This window comes from Oryzias melastigma, linkage group LG7 (assembly GCF_002922805.2).
Source record: "Oryzias melastigma strain HK-1 linkage group LG7, ASM292280v2, whole genome shotgun sequence".
NCBI lineage: Eukaryota > Metazoa > Chordata > Actinopteri > Beloniformes > Adrianichthyidae > Oryzias > Oryzias melastigma.
In genome coordinates this window covers 32,713,072-32,733,148 of record NC_050518.1, presented here as the reverse complement: position 1 = coordinate 32,733,148, position 20,077 = coordinate 32,713,072, and the positions used below count along the sequence as shown (strand labels likewise).

At 46.8% G+C, this 20,077-nt stretch overlaps 1 protein-coding gene across 2 annotated transcripts in view; it reads left to right on the top strand.

Moving 5' to 3' along the window:
- The window catches only part of lama5 (laminin, alpha 5), an 85,368-nt gene that overhangs the window by 55,525 nt on the left and 9,766 nt on the right, over positions 1–20,077 (top strand). For both annotated transcript variants that reach the window (XM_024263880.2, XM_024263879.2), the window contains exons 41-68: positions 2,115–2,345; positions 3,336–3,449; positions 3,522–3,652; positions 3,729–3,809; positions 5,286–5,500; positions 6,045–6,145; positions 6,905–7,088; positions 8,302–8,439; positions 8,544–8,695; positions 9,484–9,594; positions 9,900–10,011; positions 10,136–10,306; positions 11,489–11,685; positions 11,754–11,870; positions 12,042–12,196; positions 13,020–13,149; positions 13,225–13,327; positions 13,482–13,595; positions 13,714–13,896; positions 16,142–16,284; positions 16,375–16,551; positions 16,686–16,825; positions 16,916–17,072; positions 17,617–17,753; positions 17,827–17,992; positions 18,219–18,347; positions 18,434–18,570; positions 19,070–19,202. In XM_024263880.2, the coding sequence (XP_024119648.2) occupies positions 2,115–2,345; positions 3,336–3,449; positions 3,522–3,652; positions 3,729–3,809; positions 5,286–5,500; positions 6,045–6,145; positions 6,905–7,088; positions 8,302–8,439; positions 8,544–8,695; positions 9,484–9,594; positions 9,900–10,011; positions 10,136–10,306; positions 11,489–11,685; positions 11,754–11,870; positions 12,042–12,196; positions 13,020–13,149; positions 13,225–13,327; positions 13,482–13,595; positions 13,714–13,896; positions 16,142–16,284; positions 16,375–16,551; positions 16,686–16,825; positions 16,916–17,072; positions 17,617–17,753; positions 17,827–17,992; positions 18,219–18,347; positions 18,434–18,570; positions 19,070–19,202 (4,059 nt within the window). The remainder of the gene's footprint in view (positions 1–2,114; positions 2,346–3,335; positions 3,450–3,521; positions 3,653–3,728; positions 3,810–5,285; positions 5,501–6,044; positions 6,146–6,904; positions 7,089–8,301; positions 8,440–8,543; positions 8,696–9,483; positions 9,595–9,899; positions 10,012–10,135; positions 10,307–11,488; positions 11,686–11,753; positions 11,871–12,041; positions 12,197–13,019; positions 13,150–13,224; positions 13,328–13,481; positions 13,596–13,713; positions 13,897–16,141; positions 16,285–16,374; positions 16,552–16,685; positions 16,826–16,915; positions 17,073–17,616; positions 17,754–17,826; positions 17,993–18,218; positions 18,348–18,433; positions 18,571–19,069; positions 19,203–20,077) is intronic.

Below are 20,077 nucleotides of genomic sequence, written 5' to 3'. Positions count from 1 at the left end.
CGGAGCCTATCCCGGCTACTGAAGGGCGAAGGCGGGGTTCACCCTGGACAGGTCGCCAGTCTGTCGCAGGGCCCAGATTTAGATTCTCTGACAAACTCAGGAGCTGATGCTGAGCTCTGATCTGCTTCTGCAGAGCTTCCTGACCCTAACCCTGCTTCAGCATCACTGCTGCATACAGCTGGAGTTTGTCTTGTGTCTTTTGATAACTGAAGCTGTCACTCTCCAGGTTTCTTCCTACGGAGGTCTTCTGAGTTATCGGCTCCACACGCAGACGATGAGAGGAGACTCTCTGTCTCTGCCTCCAGAAGCCTCTCGGCCGGACGTCATTCTGAAGGTGCAGCTCTCACACTCTAAAACATACTTACCTGTGTACAACAACAGCGCATGAACGAGTGTTTCAGTGACGCTGGGGGCGGGGCTTGTTCTGCAGGGGAACCAGATGACGCTGGTGTTCATGCACAGGGAGTACTCCGCCCCCGAGGCTCCTCATGAGGGGAAAGTTCGCATCATTGAGGTAAAGTCATTCCCAACATCACTTCAAATGATCTGACAATGAAAGTAAATGTGTTTATAGTAAAGAGAGATTCTGCAAAACAAAAATAATAATAACAATCTGGTTACAGGACAAGAGCACGCTTTATTAAACGTTTATAAGATTTAATATTATATTCATCAGTTTTCATAGATCTCTTACCAATATGTGCTCATAAATTAACATTTCATTCATATAATAACTTTGTCTTTTGTTTTGCAGCTCTTTAATCTATAGTTTCTGATTTATCATAGAGCTGAGAATCAATTTGATTTGATTCACCAGAACCTGGATCAATTTGATCCTTTCCATACGTTCAATTCAATTGTATTTTGAGTTTACACATTTATACACATTCATTTAGAAATACATTAATAATCTAGTATATGTTTTAAATCTATTTATATTAATCTGATCCAGTTCACATCCTGTAAATGTATCAGAGAAATAATGAGATTAATATCATCCAGTGTTACATGGATTCTCTGAAGGAGAAGTTCTAACTAAAATGTTCAGATCATTAACATTGGAAACATTGTTCTGCTTCTCCTGGAGGATGTCTCAGTTTGACCACTAGGTGGAGATCACGCTATAGCATTACACCTTAATCCAGAAGAAGAAGAAAGAATGAGGAGAAAATGATGTTTTAGACCACAAATAGTTATTTAAAAAATATTTTGAATATTCATACAAAGATGTTTAGTCAGAATGTATGTTTAGGTCGACCAAGCGTTAGCATTAGCCGTGCTATGGGAAATCCCTTTATATGTTAGCATCAAGCTAGCTTTATGTGTTAGATCGATCTCTACTTTTATGGATCGATTATTGATCTGTTAAGCCTCAATCGATTCAATTGAATCCTTTCCACAAAGATTAAAGTAGATTGTATAAAGCAAACATGATAACACTACACAAACACACCACACAAACACACTACACAAACACTCTACACAAACACAAACACTCTACACAAACACTCTACACCAGGGGTGTCAAACTCAAGTCCTCGAGGGCTGACGTCCTACTGGTTTTCCAGAAATCCTGCCTCATCTGCTGCTGATTACCTGGATCAGGTGTGTTTGGCCAATAAAGAGCTTCAAAGGCAGGCTGGTTGGAAAACATGTAGGACACCGGCCCTTGAGGCCTGGAGTTCGACACCTGTGAACAAACACACTACACAAACACACCACACAAACACACTACACAAACGCTCTACACAAACACACTACACAAACGCTCTACACAAACACACTACACTTTGAACACGTGTGAGCAGCACACACATTCAGAGTTGTTAACCTGTCATGGTGAAGACAACCGTTTATTTGTTGAATATCCTGAATAGATTCATGTGTTATTAACTCATGGAATAAAATGTTCAAATCTAATGAATGTCTCATGAATGTTCTATAAAGGCACATCATAATCCTTGTCTTATAAGTAGTTTACTGATGAAGAGCTTGTTTTTGCTGGGCTGGACTGTGGTTGGTCGTTCTCAGTGACATGAACCTTCATGATCTGCTGCGACTCTCCTGCTGTGGATCTGGACTCCAGAAGAGCTGCTTGACTTTTCTGTCCACAGGGAAGCTTCCGGCACTCCAGGACGGGAAACTCGGTGTCCCGGGAGGAGCTGATGATGGTCCTGGTGCGTCTGGAGTCCCTGCAGATCCGAGCGCTCCACTCTCAGTCAGCACACTCCGTGTCGCTGCGCGGCGTGGTGCTGGAAGCGGCAGAGAGCGTGCCCAACGGACTCCACGCCAACAACGTGGAGATCTGCGTGTGTCCGGCCAACTACCGCGGAGACTCCTGTCAGGTGGGGGGTGCTCCCTCAGGAACGTGTCACTGCAGCAGCCAACACTGTTGTGGTTCAGCGTGGGGTGAAAGGATGACGATATGTATCACCGTAGAACTTTATCTCGATAGAAGTCTATCGCCACAGACTTTTATTTTGAAGGGTCGAACACCCCCACGGTCACGTCTGCTCATCATCTCTGGGGAACGTTTACTTTCAGCTGATGAAGCAGCGAAACGTTTGGGGATTTTGACAGGAGCCGGTCAGAACTAGAGGACAAACCGGCTGGAGAAAGTTTAATCAAAGTTTTGGTTTGGTGACCGCCACGTAGCATTAGCATGATGCTAATGCTAACGAGCTGCTCTGAGTGTAGCCTTGATGTGTTCACGGAGCAGTTTAAAGTCAGACAGTATCTTCACAGACCAGACTTTAAGACGTGGCGGATAAATACAACAAAATAATACGTAGGACTTTCATAAAAACATGTTTTACTGTAATTACAGACCCGAGTCCTCTGTGTGTTAGCAGCAGGTGTCCCCCCCCAGCTTTAATGTCAATGAGATTTATTAACGTTAATCCAGATCTTTATGTTTTCAGGTTGATTTTGTTATGATTTATTATAAACTGTGATCACTTGGAGGCGGAATTTGAAAATCTCTAATTTCTCTTCTTGTTTACAGTTAGATGGCAAAAAAATGTTCATTCTAATTTATAAATTACTGTCCAACAGTTTATTATTACTATCAAACAGTTTAATGGTCTATTTTACTTATGTTCTCTTGAAACCTGACAGTTTTTGTGTTTTCAGTTAAGTTAGAAACATATATATCTATATATATATATTTTCTTAGCAGAGCGTTCAGATTTGACAGATGTAGGTACTTGATTTTATTGCGATATATATCGTTACCGCCTGATACGAATCCACCTATTTGGAGATGAAATCTTCCGTATTGTCCGGCTCCACTTCCGCTTCAAAAGCAGGATTCATGTTGTGTTTCCCGCCCGTAGAAATGCGCCCCCGGTTACTACAGAGACACCATCGGCCTGTTCATGGGGAAGTGTGTTCCCTGTAACTGCAACGGGCATTCGGACCAGTGTCTGGACGGCTCCGGCGTCTGCCTGGTGAGGATCCTTCAAGCTTCAACTCCTGGTAGAAATGTCATGAAGTCTGAGCCGACTTTCATTGTTGATCAGAACTGTCAGCACAACACCGCTGGGAACCAGTGTGAGAAATGCAGGGGGGGCTTCCTGGGTAACAACAGTCTGGATGGGCAGGCGGTGGCGTGCTCCAGCTGCCCCTGCCCTCTGAGGGCGCCGTCCAACAAGTAAAGGATTTCACGTTTTCCTGATTCTTTTCGCCTCATGTTGGCGTTCTGCTCCGTAAACTCGTGCTGTGTGTAGCTTTGCAGAGCGCTGTGTGCAGGGAAGCCGCTCGCCGCAGTGTCTGTGCATGCCAGGCTACGCTGGGCCGCGATGTGAAAGGTCAGCAGTCTCCACACGGTCACACTTCAAATGTCTGTAAATGTGGATTTGATGTTACAGAATCATCCGTCCTTATGAAGGTCGTAATAATCAATGGAAAAGTTCTTGTAGAAAGAGAGTCTGTAGAAATGTTTGATGTGTGTGTAAATCGTCACATACAAGTTACAAGTACAATTCTGCTGCTGCTCAGTGAATCAGCCAATCAGAAGCCTCTCACTGTCAGCCAATCAGTGTGCTGCTTAGAGCAGCCAGTCAGATGCTGTCCATGCTAGGACAGAGGACAGCAAGCTTCTTCATTCTACACAGAGGAGAATGTCCTGAAACTAATAAAGATCAATGTTTATTCTTTTAGCTGCATTGTCATCATAAATTCATCAATTACCATATTTCCAGAATCTCCTCTCGTCATGTAGAACAAACGTTCACAGGAAGACGCGTTTGGTCTGGGATCTTACTGCAAAGTCTCCTTCACCATTTAGAAAAATCACTTTACGTTTTTGTTTCCATTAATGACATCACGGTGAGTGAAACCGTGAAAACATGAAAATCGCTGATGGAGCCAAAAAACTCTCCAAATACACAAATGAAACCAAAACACGGATATCCAGAAGAACTTTTATTATGGGATGGCCACAGGGCGGCTTGGCAGCCATAAATGTGAGATTTGACCATTTTTATGTTTTTCTGCAACACTTTTGTTTTTTCACCACAGAAGTAAAGTTGACCTTTGACCTCTGAAGAGGCAGCCATCTTGTATTTAAAAACAAGCCCCTTTGATTGTAACTCGAGCATCTTTGTAAACCTTCTATACAAAACGTGAACGGCGTGCACGAGGCAAGCTTGAAAAAGCGGCGCTCTCCTGTTACTCGCACATTTTTCAACATAAATTAGTGAAAATCTAAGCTATTGATCCCAGGCTGAACCTGGAACTAATAATATAATATAGGATATGAACATATGAGGAATGTGGGCGTGGTTAGCTAATAACCCCCGTTGCTAAGGGAATCTAAAAGTTTACTTTTCCTGATTCTTCTGAAACTCACGTCAATCTGTTTGGTATCTCAAGGGGAGCAAAACATAAAATGGTTGCTATGGAGATAAAACCAACTGAAAAGCCGCCATTTTGAGAAAAGGGGTTTCTACATCAATTTGTCCCATACATCTCAGACCAGCTTTACAAAAAGAGAAGGGGGGCCGAGGTCGGGTCAGAGGTGTGCGGCGAGGGTGCCGGGTGGTGCCTGCGGGCCCGCTGGAAGCCTTACTTGTAACTTGCGTCTTGTCGTGGTAGATCTCAGCGTGCGCTCAAATGCACGCATGACGTTTCCCACGCCGTCAAAGACGAATACACTTGTTTCTACATTTATGAAACATTTTTACAGACACACAAATCTCTTATCACAAGAACAACAGACAACACTGTAACAACCTCACAGGTTCGTCTCTGTCCTGAACACTCGACCTTCGGCCTCTCCACAGGTGTGCTCCTGGTTTCTATGGCAACCCGATGGTTCTCGGCAGCAGCTGCCAGCCATGCGACTGTAACGGCAACAGCGACCCCAACATGCTGTTCGTCGACTGTCACTCGCAGACGGGGAAGTGTCTGAGCTGCATGCACAACACCGCCGGAGACCGCTGCCACCTCTGCGCTCCGGGCTTTTACGGAGACGCCGTCGGCGCCAAGAACTGCACCAGTGAGTCCACAGCACGTTCAGCATCCGACACCACATCAAAGTCTGGATCACGTGAAACACTTTTCATCCTGAGAGTGTCTAAAAACGGATCAATGCAGGAACAGCTCAGAGGTTCTGGAGGGTTTTAGTCCAGGAGAATCTGTGCACGGTTGATACATACGGAACCACATGCGCTGTGAGCTGGACTCAGAGTCAGTCTCCCCGAGCTGACTCCGCCCATCACGCCACTGTTACCGTGGATAAATGCAGGCCTTTTGATAGGCTGTGAACGAGAAGGTTTGGTCCAGTGAATCCAAACACCATGGAGGGATCCACTTCCTGCTGGGATCCTGCTGACAGATCAGGAGGATCCCTGTCGTTAATGCCCCTGTGGGCAGATCTCTGAACCAGAGGCTCGGAGACGTGTCACACACAACCTAGTTTCACTGGAAAGCAGACTAAAGTGCACGAGAGGAAGTAGTCCGAGCGGAAACAAAAGCGTTGGTCAGAGTGAGCGCAGGAGGGCGGGGCCAAAGACGCTCATCACCTCCTTTGTGTGTTGCAGAATGTGACTGTTCTCCCTGCGGAACCAAGTCATGTGACCCCCACAGCGGGCAGTGCCACTGCAAACCCGGAGTGACCGGAGCTCGCTGTGAGCGCTGTGAGGTACGTGCCGCCCTCGCCTCAGAGTCACGACCACGCCCTGAGAACTCCGCCCCTCCGTCTGAGCGGTTTAGAAGAGGTGGACGTGAGAAAATATCCGTTCAGTGAAATATCACGAAGCTAATCCTTGGATCGATTTAAAGTACTGCAAAGCGATATTTCATTATTATTTAAAAGCAAACATGGAGTTCAGTCTTACTTTAAGTTCTTAAATCACCAAAATAAAAGCACTGGGAATTTGTTTGGGTGAAAGCAGCTTGTTTATGAGACACTTTTAGTGCTTAATGTTCTGATCATTAAATAACCTATTTTACTACGTTACTTTTGCGAAAATTGTGTTCATATTTATATATAATTTTTAAGTCATCACATAAGAAATAGTGAAATATCGCCATGCGCACCGCGGCGTATACATGGCGATACGTACTGCGGCGTGCGCATGGCGATACGTCGACGTGCGCATGGCGATACGTATTCCCCGACTCTAACAATGAGTGAATGAGCAGTGGTCGCGCTTCGACCAGGTGGAGAACCTTTCTGACTTTTTCCCTCCTGATTCACCAAAGTGTTTTGGAGAAGAACAGAAATCAAAGCTAACCTCTTTTAGAACATTCGTCAAATTCTCTTTTCCAGCAGGATTCAAGCAACAGAGGAGCATGCTGGGAAGTTTTCCAGTTTTGGACTCAGTCGGATTAGAAAACATTCCTCTAGTTTAAAGCGGACCCACTTTCGGGGGTGTTTGAGCCTTTCTGTCTTTCTCAGGACGGGACGTTCGGCTTCGACTCCTGCTCGGGCTGCAGTCAGTGCGACTGCGACGCTTCGGCCGCTCTAGTCCAGCCCTGCAATCCTCAGAGCGGTCAGTGCGCCTGCCGGCCGGGCGTCAACGGACCCAACTGCAGACAGTGTGCTCCGGGCTTCTGGGACTACGGAGCCAACGGATGCAAGAGTGAGTGTGCAGGAAGAGCTGAGGGAAATCTGCTTTTCAGCCTAAATGTGTTGAAGTATTTCTTCTTTTATACTTTTACTTGTGTTCATAAAAATGTCTGCTTTTTCTAAAAGTTGACATTACTGGTTGTAGGTTTTCAAACGGCAACATGAGTTTGAAATGATGGTGAGCTTGACTGATGAAGCAGAAAACTTTCTAGAGTCTCGTTTCCTCTGAGCGGTTCGGTCCATTCAGGTCCGGTGTTTTAAGTGTTTCCATTGTTAAATGGATCCATTAAACAGTTCCGACCCGGACCTCTAGAGGGCCTCCATCTGTTTTAGGTCCATAGAAACATAGAACAGGACGGTTGGGGCGGAGCCTCTGCATCCACCTGCTGATCATGACGACGTTAGAAAGCTCCAGTGTAGCGCTAAGCTAGCGGTTCTGTTTTCCTCTTTACAGTGGAATTCTTCATTCTTCTTTAAACAACAGTAACTTCCTGTTCTACACGATGAACCAAAAGTAACGACAGAAAAAGACGAGCTGCTGGACGACCTCCATCGTTGTTGCTTTGCTAGTCGCTGGACTACAATAACATGCTAGCGGTCTACACCACGCTAGCGGTCTACACCACGCTAGCGGTCTACACCACGCTAGCGGTCTACACCACGCTAGCGGACTGCACCACGCTAGCGGTCTACACCACGCTAGCGGTCTACACCACGCTAGCGGTCTACAGCACGCTAAGGGTCTGCACCACGCTAGCGGTCTACACCACGCTAGCGGTCTACACCACGCTAGCGGTCTGCACCACGCTAGCGGTCTACACCACGCTAGCGGTCTACACCACGCTAGCGGTCTGCACCACACATGCTCGTGAAAACAAACCTCTCAGAGGAAGTGCAGCTTAATGAGTGGAAACGCTCGTCAGAATCAACTGGAGCGGACCGTACTGCTCCTTACTGGACTGGACCGCTCAGTGGAAATGAGTCATAGGATGATTTTCCCAGAAGTCCTCAGCCTCTGTGACTCACTCTGTTCCTGATGTCTGCCGACTTCTTTAGAGTTTCATCGTGATTGTAGTGTTGACCTCCAGCAGTTTTTCTCCTTCTCAATCTGCTGGAATTATCACGTTAACGGTTGAAAGGTTCCAGCACGTTACAGATTTAGTGTTTGAGCGTCACCGGCGACGCCTCAGGTGTTAAAGGGTTAACCAGTAACCGTGTCTTTCCAGAGTGTGACTGCAGGGGGCACTGCGACCCCCGGACGGGGGAGTGCCACTGTCCCGATGGCATGACAGGGAAACAATGCGACAGGTGCATCCATAAAGACAGCGTACCTGTAGAGGACCAGCACGGCATCCACTGTCAAAGTAAAGGAAACTCCAGCACACTCACACGCTGCCCCCGCTGGACAGATGATGAACGACAGTGTGAGGGTGGAGATCACTGGAGGAATGTGTGTTTGTCTTTCCAGAGTGTGACAGCTGTGTCCTTGTCCTGCTGGAGGATCTGGATCATCTGGAACAGAACTTGACCTCAGCAGAAGACCAGCTGCAGAGTCTGAATGCCAGCTCCATGGCCTGGGCTCAGCTGGACAACCTGAACCGAACCATCGAGGACGCCGCGGTGAGTCCAAGTTCTTCCCTTTAGATCAGTAGAAAACGGACATTCACAACGATCAGTCGGGAAAACCTGGGAGATGCATACAGGTTCTAATGTTTTTACCTTTCAAAAAGTAAGCCTTCAGAAAATGTCATTTTTGAATAAACCATCCACATTTCACCATCAGAACACAGAAGAGTCACAAATAAACCTGAAATGTTTGTATTTATTCGATTTTCACTTTGTGAAATCAGTGACGTCACATCCGGCGTTTACGGTAGTGAACATGGTGTCTGAATTACCTTTAACATCCAGGGTACTGTATAGTCCTGCAATATAATAGTAGTCATTGATTGGGGGGATTCAGACATAGGCGGAGTTTGTGTTAGCCTGGGGGCGGGGCAGACTCTTCATGGAGGGGGCGGTTCTCCCTCTGTGACATCAGCACGTGAGAACACGCTCGTTTTCGTGGTATGGGAGGGGCTGCAGGTGTTCAGAGGATCACTCAGAAAGGCAGGAACAGATCCAAATACAGCTTTGAGGTTCTTTACAGTGAAGAATGACAGCAGAAAACACTGGAAAGCTCCAAACGGTGGTTTTTCATGGTATGGGCTCTTGAACTGTCTTCTAAAAGTCCTCCAACAGTGTTTCTTTCATCTGGAAGCTGCGTTTAAGCGGCCTCCTCTTTGGTCAGTCGTGCTCCTGGGGTGCTCGCGTTCGCCTCTCCGGTGGAGGTCCTTCCTGACCGGCGCTGCCGTCCTCCACACAGCCGGAATGATCGGAATGATCCCTTCTCCTCCTCCTCCTTCCAGCGCTCCATGCAGAGCTTCAACAGCACGCTGGAGGCCGGCCGGAGCCAGGCGGACGTTCTGCAGGGCGACGTCAGCAGCCTCGAAGGGGATATCGATGAACTTCAGCGAAAGGTCAGACTGTTAACCTTTGAGCCGTTCAGGGATTTGATGTCACAATCAGATTCCCAAAACTGAAGTCTGGTTGAGGACGAGTTTCAAGTGCAGACCCAGCTGTGTGTGATGGGATCAGTAGAACGCTGTAGAACGTCTGCTCTAAAGCATCGAGATAACATTTCTCTGATCAACAGAAACGAGACGCTCCGGTGAAATCCGGTCACTGATGTTCATCTGAACTGTGGCGGCGTTCCCGGCCTGTGCCCCCCGGGGGACAGAAGTGGATTCCCAGGTGATTCACAGGTGTGCTGCTGTGTTCTCAGGTGGAGGGGATGACCGGCCGGGTCGGGGAGCTGCACAACAGAACCAGCAACACCCACCAGCAGGCAGAAGATCTGCTTTCCTTCGTCAGCAACATCAGCATGGAGATAAACGGTGAGAGTGTCATGATCAGGGCTGTTTGTCTCAGATCTGGTTATGATGTGAGAACGCCAGACGGCAGTTCTGTCTCACTCCCTAGTTTGGTTTCAGTCTCTGGCCGTGCTCCTGTTTCCCACAGAAATCCTGCTGATGGCTAACCGCTCTCTGAACGAGACGGACGCGGACCAGGACAGCGAGGACCGCGAGACGAAGATGAGGGAGGTGCAGGCCATGCTGCGGGTCATGAGGGACCGGTCCTGTGTGGGTCAGAGGAAACAGGCTGACAAAGAGAAGGCTGAAGCAGAGAAACGTGAGTTTGTTCAACCCGTCCTCTGTCCCACTGCGCCGTTCAGCTCCGACTGCAGCAGAGATTCTCAAAGTGCAGGAAGAGATTTTTAGTCTTCAGTAAATCATAACTGATGGCTCTTAAACCGGCTGCACCAACCTTGGAAAATCATTTTTTGTTTTGTGGTTTCTGGCGACATCTGCAGGAACAAAAAGGTATTACATCCAAGGTGTCAATTGTGCAGTGAATTCATTTCACCACTAGAGGGCAGACAACATTTTCTATGTCGCTGTCTCTGTGGAGAAAGGAAGAATCATGAAAAAGCAAAGATTTACTATTAGTATTTATTTATTATTTTGTATTTATTAAAAAGATTTATTCTGGAGCTTTTGGGAGTTGGTTGTCATGTTGAGATATTTTTCCTCACATAAACAACAAGAGATGCTGATCCAGAGTCTGTGCCTCCAAAACATGTGTTGTAGAAATAACTATTTAATAATTGTTCATTGTGACATGCTTCCATAATAAAGTCACTTTCATAAATTGTGTTTCTTATCTTAAATTAGGCAAACAAAGATCATTTGTTAACACAAAAAGCTGATGTTGTTTTATGTAGAATATGTGGAAAAATATCCAAATATGACAGTAAACTCCCCAAAGCTACTGCAATCCTCCGCCTTCTTTTAACGCGTTTTGGGACCACATATGAGCGTTACAAACCAAATCAGTGAGCCGGAGAGCGGGGAAACACATTCTGTCAGGGGACGTGTCCTGGCACAACAGCACCATAGAAAGCTCTTCAGTGATTGTAGAATGAATGCTGAAACAAAGACATCACGCTGGTCTGATGGTCACCAAAACGGATGATATTCTCAGTTAAAACAATGTTTCAGATCTTTATCAGTTTGTTCTTATACCCTGTTATTAACTGTACACGTGGTCGTCATTAAAAACTGTTGATCCGTTCTCTCACCAACATTGTTTCCTAGTCTAATGTTGAGTTCTTCATTTGGTCCTTCGCTACAGAACCTTTGAGAACCCTTGAAAGAAAGACAGAGTCTGGATCAGGGATGTTCTGACCTGCTGGTGATCCTGTCTGCTAACATCTGTGTAGAACAGAACCCTGAATGTGTCGTTACTGAAAACCAAAATGCCTCGTGAAGCCTCAGTCCTGCAGAAAACAAGCATGCTCTCGTTTCCCTTCAGTGTTGGATCGTGTTATTCAAGAGTTGGCCAATCGTCAAGACCAGAACAAGAATTTGTCCAAGTCGATCCGAGACCATCTGAGCCGTCTTCACAGTGACATGATGGAGCTCCGAGACTCTCTGAACGAGGCCGTCAACGACACGGCCAGAGCCGCAGAGCTCAACAACATCAACCAGCAGACGCTGGAAGACGTCCACGTGAGTCCACGTCCACGTGCGGGCGGCGTGCTGTGACGTCCTGTAAACCCTGTGACTGTTTCTCTCAGAGGAAAGCCGAGCAGCTGCTGGACCAGCAGAACCAGCTGAAGGATCAGCTGAGCATGGCGGTGGACAACGTGGCTCAAGTGAACGATATTCCACCCATGCTAGGGGAGCTCAAAGAGGTGAGAGAGAGGCGGAGCTTCTGAATGAGGAACGTCTCTGATCATGTTGTACACTTTGAATGGTGTCTCACAGCTTTCAGAGTCAAATATCGTAGGATAACAGCAGCTCCAGCTGACTGCTGCTCCTCTTTCAGACGGTTCTTCTTCTGAAGTTCTGTGTTTCCTCATCAGGAGTACGAACGTTTGGCCGCCCAGCTGGACGGCGCCCGATTACCGCTGGCACAGAAGGTGCAAAATATCACTTTAAGTAATTCTAAAATCCCTCTGGTGGAGGAGGCGGAGAAACATGCCGAGCTGCTGAACGCCTTGGCCATGAACCTGTCCAGGTGAGACGCCAAAGATCTATGAAGTTATCTCCTAAACGGCTGAACGTATTTCCAGTTATGAAAAACAAGTCACTTTGTTTTGGTTTTGAGTAGATGCTACACGTGTCACATATTTGCAACAACAGACTTTAAGGGGTTTTAAAGACTTATTTTAGTTTTCTTTTTTCTTTTAGTCCCGCACTTTAACATAAAAGGTCTTGAAGGTCCAACAGGAAGTCTTTATTTGATTAAATGATCCACACGCCCCAAACACAGTAAAACATCAACCATTGGATCAATTCACAGAAACTCTGTCATTTGTTACATTTAAAAATATTAGTTTTGATTAGAGCTGTGAATCCATGAACACCTGAGATTAATAAACCATTAGTAACATGTTAATATGTATACATGCAGCTGTGAGATCAGCTAAATAAAACAATAAACTTTATTTTTTTATATTCAGTGATTGAGATTTTTTTAATTAAAGAGATTAAATTATATTTATTTGTAGTTTTTAGACAAAAACAATCTTTTCTTTTAATAAATGAGCTGTAAGATGAACGTTGATCTGACGGTTGTGATGCAGAGCAGCACCTGCTGTGGTGGGCGGAGCCTAACAGAGCTTTCATTAGCTATTATCTGCTGCGTGGCGCTTCTGCCTCCAGTGTGAACCGGCATTATGGGGAATCGCAGAACGATGGTCATGAGCTCAAGAGTCCAGTTAGGATTTCTGATGATCACAGGGTGGAGAGCTGGAACCGATGTTGCTCTCTGAAAGCTTCACGTTTACTCACTGCATGGACATGAACAGACAGATAACCGTTTACCAATACGTCGACAGCGTGATCACTAAAACCAAAGAGGACGGAATCACCGATGTGACTAAGATCTACAACAACATCGTCAACCGAGTGAAGGAGGCGGAGGAGGCGGCTGAGGCGGCTCTGAAGGAGGCCAACAGCACTTTGGAGGTATCAGACCCACAATCTCTCCCTAATGATGCCTGAGAGTCACAGAGTTCATGGGTTTTTTCTTGCTGCTTTTAGAGCATTAATAAGCTGAACCTGAGTGAGAGCGCCAAGTCTCTCAGCAACAGAAGCACAGAGCTGAACGAAGAGGCCCTGAAGCTGAGGGACAACCTGAACTACAGTAAAGCTTGTTTACTTCTTCTGTCTTCAGATTATCGGTTAAATCTTTTCTTTAGCTGACCTGTGGAAGGTCGATCCAGCAGCCTTTTACCATTCAGCTCCTGAGATTCTTCAGACCGCGGTTTCCTCCTGAAGAACTTGTTTCTCTGCTGCAGCCTTGAAGCCACAGCTGGAAGACGCTCGGAGGAAGCTGGAGAGTTTCAAAGCCAAACAAGCGGAGATGATGAAGGACTTGGAGGCAGCGCAGAAGAACCTGAGCTCGACCACAAGTACGTTCTTCACACATTTGCAGAGCAGAAGTTTGTTTCTGGTTGGAGGCCCGTTCGTGTTCGACCTTTCATTCCTGCTAGCCTGTACCATTCAGCTTTTCACGTTCTGTCTCCACAGATTTGACTCAGGAGATTGAGGAGGTGAAGCGGGTCGCGGGTCTGGCGAACAGCACTGCAACCAAGCTCAACAATGAGCTGCAACCCATTAAAAAGCAGCTGGACGAGTGGCAGCAGGCGTACGGAAACACCAACACCACCAGTGAAGAAATCAATAACGCCCTGATGGACGCCAACAACACGGGTAAGAGACGGTCCGGCGGAGAGAGCGGCTCTTCTTATGTCAAAACTAACCAAGGTTTGATGGAGAGGATCCAGAGAGAATCCAGAGCGGATCCAGAGAGAATCCAGAGCAGATCCAGAGCGGATCCAGAGTGGATCCAGAGAGAATCCAGAGCAGATCCAGAGCGGATCCAGAGCAGATCCAGAGAGGATCCAGAGCGGATCCAGAGAGGATCCAGAGAGAATCCAGAGCGGATCCAGAGCAGATCCAGAGCAGATCCAGAGAGGATCCAGAGAGAATCCAGAGCAGATCCAGAGAGGATCCAGAGCGGATCTAGAGCAGATCCAGAGAGGATCCAGAGAGAATCCAGAGCAGATCCAGAGCGGATCCAGAGAGAATCCAGAGCAGATCCAGAGAGGATCCAGAGCAGATCCAGAGCGGATCCAGAGAGAATCCAGAGCAGATCCAGAAAGGATCCAGAGCGGATCCAGAGAGAATCCAGAGCAGATCCAGAAAGGATCCAGAGCGGATCCAGAGAGAATCCAGAGCAGATCCAGAGAGGATCCAGAGCGGATCCAGAGAGAATCCAGAGCAGATCCAGAAAGGATCCAGAGAGGATCCAGAGAGAATCCAGAGCAGATCCAGAGAGGATCCAGAGTGGATCCAGAGCTTTGGTTTCGCATCCAGACCACACAGAGCTGCTGCAGCCTCTAACACCGCGGCTGTGTCTGATGATGGGAGTTCCTGCAGGATAATCTTGATCCTGATCCATGATTCCACAGAGATGAGCTGAAGAGTGTCGTGAGGGATACGTCCCTGTGACTGTCAGCTAAACTCATCCATCAGTCTCATTACAAAGTCAGAGTTAATGAGTGTTTGTGAAGCGTCTGCAGAGAGACGACTCGCTCTGCGTTTCCACTATGCACAAAACTAAATTGAAATTCTAGAAATGTTAAAAAAAAGCACAATTTCTCAATTACACTGTTTCTATTGAGTCTTAATAATGCAAATAAACACAAATCAACATGTGTGAAAAGACTGTGAAAAACATGGTGACACATGAACAATACTTTGATTTACAGCAGATATATTCACATTTCTGTCACAACAATTCAGTTCAATTTATGTAACCCAATATCACAAACATTGGGCTTCATACTGGTAATTGTTTAAACATAAACAATAGCTCGTTGCTAAATTAAACTGGTTATCCCTGTTCCTAGACCCTCTTTCCCAGGAAAGAAAAACCCCTTAAAAAAAACCTGATTCAGGAAAAAACAAAGGAACCTCAAGGGTGAAGGAGAGATCCTCTCAGGACGGACAGAAGATTTACCAGGACTGTTACAGAGGAATGAGCTTATCTAACTCCACAACTACGTATTGGAATAGAGTTCAGGCGGATAGGACTGGGAGATAGGTGGGGGCGGGTCCACAGCCAAGATGAGCCAGAGACGTGGTCCACGGCCAAGATGAGCCAGAGGCGTGGTCCACAGCCAAGATGAGCCCGAGGCGAGGTCCACGGCCAAGACGAGCCCGAGGCGTGGTCCACGGCCAAGACGAGCCAGAGGCGTGGTCCACGGCCAAGACGAGCCAGAGGCGTGGTCCACGGCCAAGACGAACCAGAGGCGAGATCCACGGCCAAGACGATCCAGAGGCGTGGTCCACGGCCAAGACGATCCAGAGGCGTGGTCCACGGCCAAGACGATCCAGACGCGTGGTCCACGGCCAAGACGATCCAGAGCCGTGGTCCACCGCCAAGACGAGCCTGAGGCGAGATCCACGGCCAAGACGATCCAGAGCCGTGGTCCACGGCCAAGACGAGCCAGAGGCGTGGTCCACGGCAAAGACGATCCAGAGGCTTGGTTCACAGCCCAGACGAGCCAGAGGCGAGGTCCACGGCCCAGACAAGCCAGAGGCGAGATAAACGGCCATGAACAGGAGCACAGACGATCCACATGGAATCTGAAATCTCTTTATAAGTTAACCGTTTGAACTGCAGAAAGAAAATCAAGAGGGAACATGCTGATCAACAAGCAAGCTTCCAGTTTAAAGATTTATGATTTTGTCTTCTATGCTGATGACAAAAGGACCTTGATGGTGTGAAATGAGCTGCAACACGCTGTGCTGGATACCTTTGTTGACCAAAGGGAAAATGTTCCACAATGTTTAAATTCATACGCACACGTCTGGAGTGTCATCACAGACCAAAATACACAACATTTCACTCCTGCACGTCATCAGCTGCTGAATCTTTGACTCTCTGCAGTGCAAAAGCTGGATGAAACCATCCCCACCCTCCTGAGGAAGCTGGATGAGCTGCAGAACCACTCGGCCCAAATGCCCAACATCTCGGAGAGTATCAGCCGCATCCGGCAGCTCATCCAAGAGGCGCGCAACGCCGCCAGCAAGGTATGAGCGGCCGGCACGTCTGTGAGGATGAAACCCTCTGGGCCGACTGTGAAGGAGCTTTCCTCATCACTGCTGTTGTCTAATGTGCAGATCACAGTGCCCATGAAATTTAACGGTTCCTCGGGCGTTCTGGTTCGAAACCCCTCCAACCTGGCGGATCTGGCAGCTTACACCTCCTTGAAGTTATACATCTCCCTGACAGCTCCCACACGGCGCAGGCGAGCGGAAGCCCCCAGCCAGTTTGTCTTCTACCTTGGGAACAAAGATGTAAGCATCAAACATAAACACTTATCTGCACAGAATTCAGTGTTTTAACTGAACCAAAAATCCAAGTTTATTGCTCAAAGAGCGACAAACTTTGCAGTGTCCCTCACGTTATGCCGTCTGTGAAACCTTTGCAGTCCAGTAAGGAGTTTCTAGGAATGACTTTGGAGGGTAAACGACTGCGCTGGCACTTTAACGTTGGAGGGGAGACGGCTGACGTGCTGATGACCGAGGACCTCGGAGCTGACGGACAGTTCAAAGCTGTTGTCATGGAAAGGTAAAGCAGCCGAAAGCCTAAGGGGAAGAAATGAACCCTGAATTCAATCAATCCAACAGGCTCTTACATTTCATCTGTGTGTGAGTGCAGGATCCTCCAGCACGGTCGAATGTCCATGACCTACACGGACAAGAAGGTCCAGAAAACCACCAAAGTCGAGGTGGAGGCCAAGGGTGACGAGGGTCTGCTAAACCTGTTAACCAATGACACGGTCTTCTATGTGGGAGGATACCCCGACACGTTCAAGGTGAGCAGAAGAGAGCTGTTCTTTTCCTTTTGGTTTGTGTTTTTCTGCCTGGACAGATTCACTTGAATGTAGATATTCTGTGTCAGATCAGGTTTGTTGGGGTTGCAAGCTCATAATTCCAGTTTGATAGGTTCTGCAATGATGGAAGACTAGTGGTAGCTAGATATATAGCACTACCTGCAATAATGCAAGAGTGAATGCTGTAAGCTGAATGTGGCAGCTGAAGATGCCAGAGCACTTAGCTGAAAATGTGGAAGCTGAAAGTTCGCTGTAATGTTAGTTAAACTCCAACTTAACCAAAAACAACGAAAAAAGCAAACAAACAGGAAAACGTGTCTAAATTAAAAACAGCTTAATGCTTAAATGTTAAACTCCAACTTAGCCTGAAAACATGAAACATGTCTGAATTAGTCAGAAAGAGCTAGCATAATGCTAAAATGTTAGCTAAGATGTTGCTTATTGTTCTGCTCTGGCATTTCCTGAACACGAGCTCTAAACATAACATCTGGTTTAGTCCTTAAAGATGATCTTTTCTGTCTTTCAGCCGCCCCCCCCGCTCAACGTCTCCTCCAACTTTAAGGGCTGCATCGAGCTGGACACTCTCAATGAGGAAGTTCTCAGTCTGTACAACTTTGAAGAAACCTTTGCACTCAACACCACCTCAGAGAAGCCATGTGTCCGGTCAGTGCGCGTCCTGTACCACATGGTTCCCGTGATTCCATGGTATCCTCATCTGTCATTGTGGATCCATCAGGTCCAAGACCGAGAAGACGGACCAGTGGGAGAACGACGGCGTGTATTTCGATGGGACGGGCTTTGCAGAAGTCAAGGTTCAAAGCGATTGGCTGAAGGGAGACAGGATAGAGCAGGAGGTCAAAGTGGTCTCTCGCAACGGGATCCTGCTCCTGCTGCAAAACGGGGTAAAGCCTTTCATGAACGTAACGAACACATGTCTGTGTTTCAATGTGACCAGAAAATGTTTGTTTTAATGCCATTGTTTACACAATAGTCCAATAATGCCATAAGATGTTAAACTTGAAATACCAAACGTACATTCAAAGTATTCCTAAAATCTCACTGATGTAAAGACACAAATGAAGAGGAGCTCTGGTGCTGGTTGACAGTCCTCGTTTTCTCCTCCTGCAGACTCAATTCTTTTGTCTGGCCGTGGTTCAAGGGAAGCTCAAACTCTTCTATGATTTTGATGGTGAACTGAAGGAGCCGGCCTCTGTAAATTCAGGATACCTGCCTGTCAGTGATGCTGACAAAAAAACTGTGAGTTTTCTGCATCCTAACTGTCTGTGACACGGCTCCCTCATGCATGTTATTCCTCTCAAACTCTGGCTTTTCTTTTCTTTAAGATTGAAGTGATCCTCCTTGACAAGGAATTCGTGGTGAGAAACAATCCGATTACCGTCTACAGGGAAAAGGTGTCCTATCCTCAGTTTGAGAGCACATACTATCTGGGCGGAGTCCCGGAGAACATGATGCCTGAGAGGTGTGCAGCCTTCTTTTCTCACTCATTCCTGTCTTCATAGAAAACATTTTTATCTTCTCTTGAACTTACAAATGTGAGCAGCAGGAGTAAAAGAATGTGGAAGGACGGCCACAGAGACTGATTGAACATTTCTGGGGGGGGTGCAGATCTGATGCTGCTGGATAGGCGAGTCTAGATACAAGTTAGTAGAGAAGTTAACCGTGTCGATAAGAGAACGGACACTGTACGGTACAATGAAAACTGGGACTAACCTGGACCTGTTTATGACATTTCTTCTGTTTTAAATGTGTTACCAAAGTATCAGATCTGGACTTTGGATTCTCAAGATCAAACAACTGAATCAGATCAAACTATTTTGATCCAGACATTTCTTAAGGAAAGGTCATGCAGGGTCAGAAGTTACATCAGATGTAGATTTGAAGCTGTTAAGACCTGGAGGTGAAGGCCATCTTAAACCCCAGTAGAGCACAGTTGGTTTGATGCAGACTTTCTTCTTCAGCTTGAAGGATAAATTCCCAAAGCAGGGCTCCATAAAGGCCTGCTTCCGGAACGTGAAAGCCAAAGGCTCCCACATCGACCTGAAGAGGATGAAGACGTCTGGATTGAGCTTCAGCTGCGACTCAGACCTGCTGGTAAGAAATACACGTCATCCCTTTACAGTTTATTCAAATAAAGGTTTTTTAAAGCATTGACGTTGTAGGTGTCAAAGTGGTTTAATTCAGGTTGTTGGTCTGCTTTCTCACGTCTTCTTACTTCAGCACAAAACATCAAATCTTTTCCATTAAACTTGTTCAACGATGAAAATAAAAATAAGCTGAGAAATGAGAGAATCCCTGAAATATCTCCTGTCCTAAACGTGTACAAAATACTGAATGAAAACTGCTACAGTGGTAGATGAGAGGAAATCTGCTCTGGTCTTCTTGACCGGCAAAAACATCATCAGTGAAGGAAACAAAACTGTCAAACCAAGATTCAAGGACATCTTCACACACATTTAAACATGGCAGTTCGTCTGTTTTTGCTACGCTAATGTTAGCTTGGGCTTTTCAAGTACTGTAAACTCGCAGGAGAGCGTAAAGAAAGGAATGCTGGGAAATGAACAAGGCTAGCTTCCATGCCAACAGTCCCGCCCACAAACCAAAGGCAAATTTCTAAAGAAAATAAATCTGCAGCTGGACCCATCATACACTGCTGTGCCAGGTCTTATTTTCTAAGTTACAGGTGTCAGACTCCAGGCCTCGAGGCCCGGTGCCACTGAAGCTCCATATCAGATAATAACACCTGATCCAGGTAGTCAGCAGCAGACAAGATTTCTTTAAAAAACAGCTGGATGCCGGCCCTCGAGGCCTGGACTCTGACACCCCTGTTCTAGGCTGTGTTTTGTGATTTAACCCATCCGTCCTCTCACGCTCAACCAGGACTGAGTCGTGGGGCAACGATGCCCAGAATCACCTCATACACTTCCTCCAGCTCCTCTGGGGGGGGGGGGCTGAGTCGTTCCCAGACC